This window comes from Phalacrocorax aristotelis, chromosome 2 (assembly GCF_949628215.1).
Source record: "Phalacrocorax aristotelis chromosome 2, bGulAri2.1, whole genome shotgun sequence".
Taxonomy (NCBI): Eukaryota; Metazoa; Chordata; class Aves; order Suliformes; family Phalacrocoracidae; genus Phalacrocorax; species Phalacrocorax aristotelis.
This window is the reverse complement of record NC_134277.1, coordinates 86890608-86905093: the sequence shown is the minus strand read 5'-3', so window position 1 is coordinate 86905093 and position 14486 is coordinate 86890608. Positions and strand designations below refer to the sequence as shown.

The 14486-nt window shown below is 37.3% G+C and overlaps 1 protein-coding gene across 1 annotated transcript in view; it reads right to left on the bottom strand.

Moving 5' to 3' along the window:
* Positions 1 to 14486, bottom strand: part of DNAH5 (dynein axonemal heavy chain 5) — a 173604-nt gene that overhangs the window by 125535 nt on the left and 33583 nt on the right. Inside the window, exons 4-11 of the mRNA XM_075084263.1 lie at positions 13079 to 13242; positions 11212 to 11433; positions 10512 to 10649; positions 7695 to 7871; positions 6753 to 6866; positions 4997 to 5104; positions 4176 to 4298; positions 2373 to 2588 (exon numbers count right to left, since the gene is read on the bottom strand). Coding sequence (XP_074940364.1) covers positions 2373 to 2588; positions 4176 to 4298; positions 4997 to 5104; positions 6753 to 6866; positions 7695 to 7871; positions 10512 to 10649; positions 11212 to 11433; positions 13079 to 13242 — 1262 coding nt within the window. The remainder of the gene's footprint in view (positions 1 to 2372; positions 2589 to 4175; positions 4299 to 4996; positions 5105 to 6752; positions 6867 to 7694; positions 7872 to 10511; positions 10650 to 11211; positions 11434 to 13078; positions 13243 to 14486) is intronic.

Here is a 14486-nt window from a genome sequence, read left to right as displayed (position 1 = left end):
AAATATTTTCACATTACTATTTTCCATGTTTTTAAACTAACTGATTCCATAGAAAAACAGACTATTCAAAAGTCACACAAAGGTGCAGCATATCACCAGCCCAGGATTTATTATTCCTGGCTTCTCTTACGCAGCTGCTGTCCACTAAAATGAAAGTACATCTTAATCAGCATCTCCCTTGAGCTGCACACACAGTTAAATAATTTCTAATGATGATCTACTGTTCAACATCCTAGTAGTTTACCACAGTACAGTTATGAAGCTCAACATACTTTCAGCACAGCAGACTTCCACTATTTTGTTGTAATTTAACTGAACTTCAGTTTTATTGCTTCGCTGTAAATAAAAATCCTATCTTTTCCTCTAAAACCAAGCAAATCCTGGATAGCAATTAAGTGGTAAAGCACAAAGAACTGCAATTTAATAACTTCCTATCGTAAAATTCTTTCAAGTCACATAACTACAGCTATGGTCCACGTCAAATACTTCAGTACCTCAAGTTTGTTACTGTTAAAAAAGTACAATCACTTTCTGCCCTTTACGCATACCATCCAGAACCTTCCATGTAGTAATTTCTACCTAAGCATGAATAATTTCTTCTTTTCCACTGCAAATGAAATTGACTTCACAGTAACTAGGTCTTACACAAAGCTCTTACTTTAGGACTTGAGTGCTGCAATTTATAATGCCGTATATCTGTACAGAGTTTACAGACTGCACCTCAGCCTGGGCTAATGGTCACAGGCAGCTTTTCAAATACAAATGCTTCAAATAAATGAGATGTCTGTGTTCCAGCCTACCAAAATCATATCTTCATAGCACGGCCTGAAAATTCTCAGCAACCTGAGTTGCTGAGATGCCTGCTGGCACAGCTTTAGAAAGCAGCTCTCAATGCAAAATTTAGAGCAGCCCATGCCTATCCTGCCCATGTGGAATAGTCTTGGACCAAACTACCCTCCCAGTTGTGCCCAGGTTTATTCTCAGAAGACTACAGAAAAGAACAAAAGAGAAAACTGCCTACTGTGAAGGATGCAGGCAAGGAATCAAAACCCCAGACTGCAACAGGGAGTAAATCGAACAAGGATGGACCATGAAATGCTCACATTTCACCCTACAGTTATTTAACTAAAGCAAAGTGATTTACTCAAGGCCATAACAAAAAGGAAAAGGACAGGGCAAAGCAAATTAGAATGCCACATTTGCCTGTACTGCCACTGTAACAGATGTGATCTCTAAAAGCAGTCTACAAACTCCATACATTGAATAATTCTGATTTATTTTAATATTTACAAGTGCCATAATTAGGATACTGCACTAAGAAAGATATACGATATGATAAGTTAACTCAGGCTCAGTAAAAGCAGGGAAGACTCTTTGGTAGAAAAGAAAGTTAATCTCGGAAAGAAGGAAAAGAACGTCATTTAGCATATTTATATTCTTAGAAGAGCTCCTTGTTGCTCAAGTCTCACTCCTAACTAAATAGAAGAGCCAGGAAAAAAAACTGAATAGTAATACCGGCAGGCAAAGGGATTTTGCTGTTACAAAAGAAAAAGCCTAAACTTGAACTTTCCAGAGCAAACCAGCTAAGTCATTTCTCTTCTTCCCTCACCCTAAAGATAGCCATCTGTGAATTAACTCTTTCTTCCCTCATAAAACAGAAAGCTGATGATATTACTCTAGATCTAGATCACAGATTTTAAGTAAACCTAATAATCTGTTTTGCTGGAGTTAAGCTTACCATTTCCTTAATGAAACAAAGTAGATCTGAGAGTCCAAGGTTTTTTTTTCTTTTTCAAAAATTACTGATCTCAACAAATCAGAGTTATATCAGTTGGTATTTATGCAGCACAGAAGTGGAACTGGGGCTTGTTTCACCCCGAGCTGCAAGGAAAATATGACTGCAGCACTGACTACCAAAGGCAATGGAGCCAGCCTCAGTGGTGGGCATTGATCAGGTACCCCTAGAATAATGGGCAAGAGATTAAAACAGTCTGCAATTTCAGTCACAGTACACTGTCATAGGTAGGAAAACATTTGTAAAGACAGAAATGTTGCACTTCTCACTTTTTCGCCTGATAATAACACAAAACCATGGCTCCAATTACTCCTGTAACAACATCCCCCTATTTTGTTGTTTTTAAAGTCCACTTTGCTTTTAACATACCTCTTTCACATACCCACCTGCCTTTTTTCATCTTGTCTGCTCACTTCCCCAGCAATCACATATTTAGATCGTTAACTATTACCCAGTAATTTTAGCACAACCTAGAGAGTTAATTTTTCTCTTGATACTTTTCTAATTTTCATAATTATTTACTGTTTATTATTAAGTTCATGTCAGACTGACAGGATATCCAAAATTTACTGTGTACCTCGTATTTTGTGATCATTCCTTCCAATCCCTCTATCTTAGACTCCTGTAGAACTGAGTAGGTTTTCATAGTATTGAAAACATCTATTATTTTTACCAGACGTCGATGAAAGGTTTCAAATTTTCCAAAGATATATATCTCACTAAAATCAAACTGCCTTTCCGCTGGATTTTGTTCCAATTTCTCTTTTATCTTGTGAAAGCAATTTTGATACTCCTAAAAACAAAGAAGAATTTAAAAGAAAACTGTCAAGCATATAATAAAAGGCACTGTCATCAGTTAGAACAAAATTTATGCAGATACTATCCTAACTTGATAACAAGTAGAAGTTTCATTAACAATCATGAACACTCTACAGTAACAGAATTTGTCTCTGAAAACTAACCCAACAATACCATTAGAGGATCACACACTTCATCAAATTAATCAACTGCACATACATGTATTTGTACATTCTATCCTTCGCTAGCGTGAAATTCTGTTCCCTCTGTTTTACAGCAGGGCTTGAAGTGTTTGCTGAATATCCAAGATGACAACCCAGACTTCAGTTTTCAGAGACTGAAAGTAATAACTGTGTGCTGGGCAGTTTTATTGAGTAATAATGTTTCAAATTTTCCAAAAATCACTTTCCAGAACAAAAACCCTTCTGAAGTTACAATGCTGCTCCACAGCAGCTTCCAGTTTCCATTCTGCTTTCTTAACTGGGCACAAACGTTACCCCAAACATGTTAAAATTAAGTTTTTCCCAATGCCAGATTACATAGTCAACAGATTTGCCTGAAATGTTTCTTTCAAGAGTAGTTCTCTCTAAGATATGATGATCATTGGTTTTTAACACATACATGTATGAATAAACCCACTTGGAGATATTAATACAAAGTGCCCAGAGTTTCTTAAATTGTTAGTTATTTAAATGCATATGTTTTAATCTAATCTATTGATTTTCTGAAAGTTTTTGGAACTAATACAACTCCAATAAAAACCTAATCCTTCAAGATATTTTAATGCAGCAATGGAATAATTTGCTATATCTTTATAGAAAAATACAAATTTACTGCTCATTGCTGATGGTAAGACATCATATAAATTTACACTAATTTGTGCTAGAACTATGCAAGATTTGTTGCTTCAGGATAAAGTTCTAGTCTTCCAAGCACATAATATTAAGAAATCAAAAAGTAATAAGAGAAAACGTAATATGAACCTTCTGATATCAAGGAGGTTGTCAAGAAGAGAGAGCTAGGCTCTTCACAGTAACACACGGACAGAAGCCAAGAGGCAATGGGCATAAATTGAAACAGATGTTCTACCTGTACGTAAGGAGAAAATCTTTCACCCTAAGGACAGTCAAGCAGTGAAAGAGGTTATAAAGGCTATCTTCCCAACAAGTCTATGCTGAATTTTTCTCAGTCCATGAAATTATCCTTCCTAGAAGTACAGGTTGTCCAGATATCTTTGGAATATATTCAGCTCAGTAACAACTTCTGTTTTCATTTCTATCACACATCCCTCCTCATCACATGAGAAGAAAATTTCTAGAGAAAGTTAGGCATGAAAATCCAAGTAATTCTCATTTCAGAAACATAGTTCATTTAGGCTAAGCATCACAATCCTGTTTCCAGAAGATGAGACTGTGGACTGAATACCCGTTAGCTCTAATACAAACACTCCAGTTCTAAAGGGTATTTTTCAGTTGCTTCATTTTCAGTATAACATTGCTTCTTCCTATAAAACAAAGTTTTCCTAATCATGCCCTCCTAAATCTCTCCTTACATTCTGTTTCCACATGCTCTTCCCACCTACCTGTTTAAGTCTAATGGCTGCTTGTAGCTTTTCCATAACTCTCTCCTGAGGTTGATTCCAGATGGTGGCTGTATTGTTGTTTGTAATGTAAGATTTACATGCTGTGATCATCTGATTGGTCACCTAAAAGTAGTTTTAACCTTGTGAAAAAAACATTTCAAGACAAAGCATATCTTGCCCTTCTTTCAGTTTCACCCCATACCTCTAACTCCACCAGCCTAAAGCCTGCAAAATATCAATTCTAAACACCAGGCACATAGACAGACTGTCTTCCTGGCAGTTTCCAGCCTCCAGACCATTACACCACCAAAATGGTGTTGAGTAACTCCGCTCATCCTAAACGTACACACCTTGTACAAACCTTGAAATGGCATTGAGGACTGCAAAGTCATAAGACTTTGGCACTTCTGAAAGCAAAGGTAAAATCAATGGCCTATGAGACTAAGATCATTAAAGAATAGGTTGTCCTCCCAACTCCATTTTCTTCTTCTGTGTAATCATAAGAAGATTTAGTTTGTAAGTTCTACAAGAAACAGTTCACCACAGGCAAACCTCATTTTATCAAAAAGTTCCTGATCTATGCATGTCACCATGTCTGAGAGAGTTCTTACAATTCCAAATTAGACAGTAAAAGAAGTTCTAACTTTGAAGTAGTTTTCTTACTGTTTCCAAGTCTCTGTATGTTTTAAAAGCAGCATTAAATTGACCAAAATGCTGCCTCTTCAGTTGCTTCGTCCCTTTGTGTTTTCTCTCTCTCACTCAAGCAAAAACGCACAAAAAAAAAAATCTGTGAAAATTTCCTTTCACGCTGTAGTACTGACCTTCACAAACAGCGAGGATATCTTTTCAGAAGTGTTATAATACTGAGAGATACTCTGAATCATTTTAATTGCATTTATGAGTCCTGGAATAGCATCCACCATGGCCACCTGGAAAGAAACTCACAGTCTGAACTCTGCTCAGTACCTCTGCTACCATACATGAGGTCGACACCTAATTAGAGAACGCAGGATCCTTATGAACATGGTCACCTTAACGTTTCTGCCTCTGTTTCCTTGGGCCTCTCCTGCAGAGCTGCCTGTCCTACTTCACCCTCCAAGCTCTACAGTTCAATTCAATATTGGGGAATATTGGGGAAGAATTTTAACTAGAGTCTTGGCTGGAGGAATTCTGGTCAGCAAGTGAAATTTGACAGAGACAAAGGCCTCTTCAAAAGTACCTCTTATTTTCACAAAAAGTATGTTTGCACACTCTTCCACTAAACCTGATGTAAGCCTGCATATAAAGAGAGCCCCAAAAATTGCATTAAGCCTCATGGTACTCATTTGAATAAAGGAATGATGAATAACTTTTGCTAAATACTTTGAGAAGTGTCATTTCGGAAGTCCAGCCGTCCTGCCTTCAGCCCATGAATGGGTCAGATCGAAAGACTTTTCCAGGCAGCTCCTCCTCACATATGAATTTCCAAAGCAATGACAGTTTTAGTCTATTGACAAACTGGTTCTCAACATTTTACAGGTAAATATCAGTAAAGGAAAGGTTTACACTCCATGCCTTGAAGGCTTCCACCCCAAGTGCTATACCCTCTCAAAACTAAACACCTCTGAAGGTGGACACCACTTCCTCCTTGGGAAAAGCCAGCAGGGGGAGCACAAAACAGATCCACAGTCCCTGCACAGTGCCAATAGCAAGCATATTCACCTCAACTCTGTTTTGTATACCCTGGGTATCATACTAACCTTTCATCAGAGAGATGCAAATGCTAGACTGGGAAACACTTAAAGAACACACCGTTCTAACACTGTTCAATAAATGGAAACAAACAGAGCCATACCATTGTTGCCCCAAGCACTGTTTCGAAGCAATTCCCCTTTGGGCAAAGTATGAGGAGAGAGAGAGGTAGCTAGGATGGTCAAAGCTTTGAGTCTTCATGGCTACTTGTCGTATTTCTCTGACTATCAAGACACATACAGTCTGTTGCGAAACCAGTTTTAATAAAAGCAACTATTTGCCCCCTACTTCAGCGGATAATGGGACAGTGAGACTCCTTCCTCCTACCCAATACTGTAAGTTGGCTGGTTTTGTTTACCACTTGTTATGCTTGCATCATCCTGTTGCTATGGTATGAGAAGATGATTTATATTTACACCCTAATATTTACATAACCATATTTATGTTTTCCTAACCCAAGAGCCTGAAAATTGCCTTATAAGTCTTAGGCTAAGCATGACCTGGCCACCAATGCAAAAGCCCAGCCTTTGCCTTCAGCACAGCACCAGGTTCACGTTCAGCATTTTTTTTTTTTAAAGTCACAAGGATTTCAATTCCTCCCATAGTACAGAATCCAGTTTCACCATCAGACTGAAAGCTCCATAGATACCACAGCAAGCAAATAACAAATACTTTTTTGTAGCCTGAAATTCCCACCGGGCCACTTTTAGCATAACTGAACAAAGTCTCCAACTGAAGATGCATACCTAAAACACTATCTATGTCATTTCCAAACTGATCCTACAAAATACATTCATTTCAATTGTCTCAAGAGATTTATGTTATGAATGCAAGAGTTCTGCTTACAGGATCGCTATTGTATAATGGGTCACAACATTTTTCCAGTGAATATAGATACTTCACATTATCTTTAGCTTCATTTGCTGCATCTGTGATGCGAATATCCAAAGCTCGCCAGTTCTAAGAACAGAAAGTTGAAAACAAAAAATAAAATCACACATTTCAGAAAAACTGTTTTGCGATCACTGTTTTGTCGTTAACCTTTAAAGACATTTGAAAGTACGTATCGGTTTCTTCAGAGTTACACTTGTTTACCCAAGATGAGGAACAGGTCCTTGTTTTGCTTCAATAACTTGACTGTGAACGTTCAGTTAGTTTAGGCCACTCAGCTCAACAAGTTATGTCAACAGTAGTGCCAAGCCAAGCTGCTCTAAAAATATATAGACATCATCTCTTAACGATTTTTGCTTTATGGACTGATGAATAGATAACCATGTATTTGTTTCACATCCCTGATTTTGATGAGCCAAGGCTTTTTGTTTTGTTCATTTATTTTTGTGTTTGCAATGGGTCCTTAACTTTGTTAGGTCAATGTGAGAAGTTATGACCCCACACAACCAGTTTTTACAGACATTGTAACAACATGAGAAAGAGGTTTTAAAAATGGTGGGTTTTAACTTTCTTTTCATTAAATACCCAGTTCACTAATTCAATTTTCTGATTTAATAATCAACTTTTCAAAGATTTGCAAGTATTTATTTCTGTTGCTCCATGTGCATACAGAACTTATCAGTCTTTTGACAAAGGGGATTCCTGGTCTTTTCCAATAAATTAAATTAGATTTAAACTTTATCTACTCAAGGTGAGGGGTAAGGAAGGGCAAAGAAAGCAGAAGTCAAAGATGCTTCAATATTTTCCCCACCAGCATTGTTATATACACCACCAAAATGAACTAGAGTATACGGAGCATTTCTAGTATTTGTGTCTGTCATAATTCAAAACAGAAACCTTCAGCAGTTTCGATTTAGCAGCAGTGAGTACTCCAAGCACTGCCTTCACATCTGGGCTCTTCAGTTGGTCCGTAAGGTAGCTGAATCTCGACAACCTCTTTTTCCAGTAATCAAGCTCTGCTCGTGGTCCAAGATCATCAGCTTCCTTTCTCAACTGGTCATTTTCTGCAAGAACCTTTTATCATATAGTAATATTAGTGAGTGATGCTAATATTTTTTTACCTGCACGGATAGCATGGATTAATTAATATTTTAACTGCTAGTATTAACCTCCTGTGATAAATTACCTAACTCAGCCACCACCACATGTAAGACACCTTAATTTTGCTTGGCCTTTTTAGTTCTGAGTTAAAGAGGGAATAGTATCTCAGGAGCACTGTTACAGACAATTATATTTTCTGCAAATAACCTGCAAAGCATGTTTCAAAGTACAATTCTGACCACTGAGAATAATGTTCACTGAATTACTGTGTTCCTTTTGCTTTCATTAAATCTACTGGGAATCACTGTTTTCTACTTTGAATTCTTGGCGAAGATGAATCTTTTCTGACAGTCTGTTACAAGAGGTATTGATGCTCACCTTAGTAACCATGCTTATAAGCATAGACAGAATACTTTCCCTAATGCAATATGGACAGAAGGAGCTCACAGTAAGTGCCAAGGAAAGAACTGGAAGGAGCATATTTACTGTGATCCTTCTCCAGTGGGTAATTCAACTACCAGCAGCCAGCTACTTCAGAATATTCTGATGATTGCTTTAGTTTGCTTCAGAACATTTTTCTTTGATAAGTATAATATTCACTGAAAATTTTTACTAGCTGTGACTTATTCTACACAATATTTGACAACACTTCAGTCACAACAAATAGAAGAATGCATTGCAGATCTATAATAACTCTGAACACTTGCATCATGAATATAATGAGTTGTAAAAAAAAAAACAACTTCAAAACGGTAAAACAGCTCATTTTATTTTTTTGAAATGCATCACTCAAGATCTTGAGAATTAAGATAGATTCAGGTGCACTTTAAACTTCTTAGAAGGCTTCCTTATCTTTCATCAGCTCAGTGGGTTCAGCTTTTCTCTCCGAGCTGGGTAACGTGGACTGAAATAATTCCTGTCCACATCCTTACATTTTCTGGACAAGCTGAAGGGGGGGGCTGGACAAGTTTACATGGAAAAGAAAACCACAGAAAGTTACTGAATTAAAAAAAAATGGCTTACAAAAACTCTGACTTGTAAATTGTTAGATGCTGGGAGAATACTGATGGGAAGTACTGCTTTCTGCTTACTCTGCTTTGATACTATACCCCAGCACCCACTTCTGCCTGTTGTCAGAGAGATGTCATTGGTTTAAAAGGACCTTCAATTCAAACCAGCAACAATAGGTTTTGTGCTGATTTGTTTATAAAGGATGAAGCCATGTTCATAAGAGGCAATACAAACTCAAGTCCCTTGGAGAACCAGGTGATGTTGGGACAGAATTATTATGTAAGTTATTATAAGCTTAACTATAGATATGCCTCTGCTTGCTCATACCCCTCATTGCTGTAAGGGGTAATGAAGTGCACTCATGAACCTTGCCATTTGTTAAGTCTTTTCTTTCTGAAAAAGCAAAGGATAGCTATGAAAACTCCTGTCCTGTCAAAATTATGCTTCCAATCCTTCATACAATAAAGAACAAGAAACATTTAATGTCAACTCAAAACATGGCTCCCTTCTTCCTCCAGTTTCTGAGCAAATCTAAAATTCTGAAGTTTGGAATTAAAACTCATAAACCCATAATGCAATTCCAAAAATAAAACTACACTAAACCATCCCTCTTTCACCAAAAAATAATGTACAACTTAAAATCTCTCCATGGCATCTGGGTTCATCAGAATAAAGATCTTTCTTGCTTTGCTAAATTAATCATAGCAAATGCTTCAATGAGTATTTGGCAGTAGATGAATAGCAAAAGACAACAGAGTACATCTTTTGGAAGAAGTGCAGCTAATTGCAATACATTCTCCCCACCAGTTTCAGCTCACATGTTTATAAATTAAAGAGTTTTCTTTTTTTAATTTTCTTTCTTCCTTGTAGGAGCTATAGGCTGTAATAAAGAAGCTTCTTTCATGGAGCTGATTTTTTAATTTGCAAATAAATATCTTTCTCTGAAAAAAATCTTAGCAGTAAATTCTACAGGCAGAACAGAGAATAAGGTAGCAACTAAGTTTCATCTTCCAAGTTTAAAAGTTATTCATTCTGTCCTCTTCCTTAATGTCTGCCTGTATAAATATTACAGAACTTGTTTCCCTGAGCTCCTATATTTTACCCTGAATGGATTGCTGATGCATACACCACAAGAACCTGATACTAATTTCATGCAGTATCTCAACTGGTAGTTTCATTTCTTTCTGAAAAGAACTTTAAGATCTATGCTATATAGCCTACAAAGGACCTGCTTCTGAGATTAAAAAAATACAAAGCTCATCTGCATTTTTTAATTTTATCTGCACTTAATGCACTGACTGTACAATAGTTCTAACCACAGATTCCATCAGCACAATGTTTTCTCTTTAAGATGAGGTGATTATCAAAAACGGGGAACTAAGTTTCCAAAGACAGGTGAAAAATCTGTTTACTAGTCGATGAAAAAAGCTCTCTGTAATGTTCTCATTGAGAAGTAAAAGCACACAAAAAATGCCAACAGTACTTTAAAACACAGGGATTGATCACATGTAAATTTATAGAAATTTACATGCCACCAGGATTAAACTCATCATCTGCCAATATGCAGCTGTTACCATGTTTCACATTTGTCCAGTGTATCACCTGTTCAATTTGTTTGGTCCACCCTTTCATGCAGACTTCTATTCTTTCAAGAGTGTCTATGCTGTTAACAACCATCAGATAATCTGAAGGTCCTCTTAGAGTTTTCAGATCATATGTTTCACATTTCTTCAGACTGACCTAAAACACAAGTTTAAAAAAAATCCTGAAATGCTGAAATGTTTGTTACAAGTAATCCAGGAACTGTAAAAAGTAACTGGTTTCCCCACTTGGGGGTATATCTCACTTCATAGGCCCACTTCAGTTTAAATTAAACTGGTTTGAGCCAGAACTGGACTCCAGAATCTGGAGAATTCACCAGCCCAGAAGCTGTGCTCTCAAGTCTTTGTGAAGGAAAGGGCACAAGCAGGAACTAACAGTTAAAGCAACTCTGTGTCCTTGGTTTAAGAAAGATCACAGCTACTGAACAATGAAGAAGCTAATAGCTTAAAGGAACTGGCACCAGAATAAACAATAACAGAATCAGCTGCAGAATTGTTAAAGCCACAGACTTTCAGAGACATTGAAGCTACAAATGAACGTAAAATGAGTTGCTGATGACAACAAAAAAGAAGTGTTTTTTCTCCAGTTTAACAAAAGCAATTTTTAATGAGTATTCTACAACAGCAGCTAATTCAAAAGCTCCAGAGCAAGAGACATTCTCCAGCCAACTCAATTTCTAGTTGCCACATGAACATACTACCTTTTCCAACAGACTCTGCTGAGTTCCTGATAGCACACTAACAAACACTTCAAGGGAACGAAGGAAGTCCTGCTTAATATTGGAAGCTTGTTGAAGTTCACCAACTGCAACCCAGCCACAGTCCATAGTCTCTAAGGCTGGAATGAAGATTTCTGATATCAACTGCTCAACACTTTTTAGTAAGCCATATCGACCTACATTCATCATATTAAAATTTACTTCCTGTAAAAGAAACACAATACAAGTTGAAACAGAAAACAAAATTTTGCCATCATTACATTTATTCCAGTCCTATTGCCTTGAGAACCTCAAAAATTACCAGTGGGTGCAAGTGCTCCTCAAGTAATAACAGCATAATTCTTGCCAGCAGGGTCTGCAAAGTTTGCACAGGGTCACAGTTTGTCATACAAAAGTGAGGAAAAGAAGATCTGAAAACACTTCCAAAATACAAGTATGAGACACCTCTATTTATAAAGCTCAGTTTATCTGAGTAAAGTTATTCCAGCCTGCCACTTCTAAAGCTACCAGAATTATATTTTTTAATATATTCATACATACATATATATACAGGCAGAGATCAGTGTACTTAAAAGGCTTAGATACCAGAAGAATTATGAACTACAGTTAATTCCGTTTTCCAGTTGCGCAAATATTTTGGTCCAGGAAGAATACCTCTACCCAGTTTGAGAGAGAAAAATTCACAGAACATCTGCTTTTTAGACATTCTGAAAAAGACTCTGAAGACTTTTAAGGTAAATTGCATGAATCTGCCAGCCACTTTTTGCTTCGTTAGAAGGCACACAAAAAAATTTTTCAGCAAAATAATTTAACAGCAAACAACTTGTATTTAAGTGTCACACATTAGATGTCTTCAGACATATCATTCTTACTTTTCAACTTGTCCTTCCTAGTTTTGAGGTATTATCTACTATCAGCAAGGGCTATATCATTACTTGTGAAGAAGTCTGCTTTACACATCTTCTAGTTGCAATTACCAGATTGCCAGCACTATTAATAAGCAAAAAATCTTCAGAAGTTAAATAGTAAATAATTGACTAAAATCTAAGCCAGGTATTTTAAAATCATTTAAAAAACAGATTAATCATTAAACTTGAAAGCATATATCTGTAGAAATCAGATAATAATCTGGCGATGACAGCCAGCTCATCCACCCTTTACTCTTCTATTTCTTGCCTACCTGGGCAAAACACAGTTTTAAAGGTTTTCCTAGAAAAGATGGGGGAAGTTATAACTTGCTGGCTTAGGAGTTGTACTTGAAAATTCCCATTTTGAAGTGTATAGAAAGTTTTCCACAACACTAAATTCTCATTTAGCCCATTATTCTTATTTTAGTTCTCCAATTAGTTTGTCTACAACTACAGTATTCCCTACATTCCCTCGCTACTAGAACATTTGATTCAGTTTTGTTCACCTCAGACTGTCACAGATTTAAGGAGTCTTTCACCAGTAAAAGCTTGGTTATACAAAATTTGCATATACGCTCGCAAAAATAAACCATATTTTGTTTCTTAAATAGATTTCCTAGCACTTAATGAAATTTAACAGCATATTAAATAGGTATTGACTAATTGCTCTTTGTCATTTTGGATTCTCATAAATTTTCTTCCTTAGCATCATTTCTTCATAGATGAATAGAATGACACACTTCAAGTTGCTGCCACTAGATAATGTTGTTGTTTCCATTCGCCTCCTCTTTTGTCCTGTGTTTCGTCTAGCCAGACTGTGTCCTTTTGCTCATACCTCCATGTCAAAGGAGGAATGTCAAATTACAAGATGAGAGGAAATACCCTGTGATGAAAATTAATTTTAAACAAGACTCTGTACAACGATGAGCAGTCACTCTTACCTGATAGATATTTTCAGTTGTGATGGGTTTAAAAGGGCTAGATCTAATGAAGAAAATGCATACACCAGTTAAAGCAACTTCTTTTCCTTCTGTCACAAATACTTTAGGTTTCTTCTTCTTTGTCAAATGAGAGTTGATTCCTGTTCCTGGAAGGCCAAAGGGCTCTAAAGATTCAAATTAAAAAAAAAAAAAATTTAAAAAACAGTGACTATTTATTCAAAGAAAAGTTTTCTAAACAAACAGTTCTGTCATCATATGTGTATCCATGAGTCCCAGTCCCGTGGAACCACCCCATGGGACTATCCACAGACAATACATGACATCCAGAGTCCTCATGGCACAGCAAGAACTATTTCATCTAGTTTTGCCATTCTCACATCAAAAGCCTTTCATTTCTATTCATGCACTTGCTTTCTATTTCTTCTAAGCAAAGGTTTAGGCTCAACATCCTCTTACATGGCTCTCTATCGCATAGCTGCAGATAATGCTCTACTGCTTAAAAAACAAAACAAAACACAGCAAATATAGTTTACCTCAGAGGAGCTATTATCAACTGTCTTTCCTCAAGAACGTGCAGACCTAAGCCTAACATACAAAAAAAAAGAAATGGAGTGCTTCTAGAAACAAGGAGAGACAGGCCACAGCAAATTGTTTGGGAGAAAAAAACCCTAAAAACCCAACAGGCAGCTACAAGGGATTTCCCTGTCCTTTCCTCTTCCCCGTACATGAATATGCTTTTCCCATGCTTTAATGTTACCAACAGCCTAAAAGCCACCAAGAAGTAGCAGTGTCTTCTGAGGAAAAATAGTCCTCTTAAATCATGGTTTTGGCCACATTACTTCCCTATTACTAGTATTCTAGTGTTTCCTCAGAATGAAACATGTACGCACGCGCATCTCGGTGAGACGCTGTGTAGTGGATTAAGCCAGCAGGCAGCAAACACCACAGAGCCATTCGCTCACTGCCCCCAGTGGGGTGGGGGAGAGAATCGCAAAAAAAAAGTCGTGGGTTGAGATACAGACAATTTAATAGGACAGGAATGGAAGGGAAAATAATAATAATAAAAGAATACACAAAACAAGTGATGCACGATGCAATTGCTCACCACCTGCTGACCGACGCCCAGCCAGTTCCCAAGCAGCAGAACCCTGGACAGCTTTTCCCCCACCTCTATATGCTGAACATACCATCATATGGTGTGGAATATCCCCTTGGTCCATTGGGGTCAGCTGTGTCCCCTCCCAGCTTCTTGTGCACCCCCAGCCTGCTCGCTGGTCAGGTGGGGTGAGAAGCAGGAAAGGCCTTGACTCTGTGTGAGCACTGCTCAGCAGTAATAAGAACATCCCTGTATTATCAACATTATTCTCATCCTAAATCCAAAACACAGCACTATACCAGCTACCAGAAA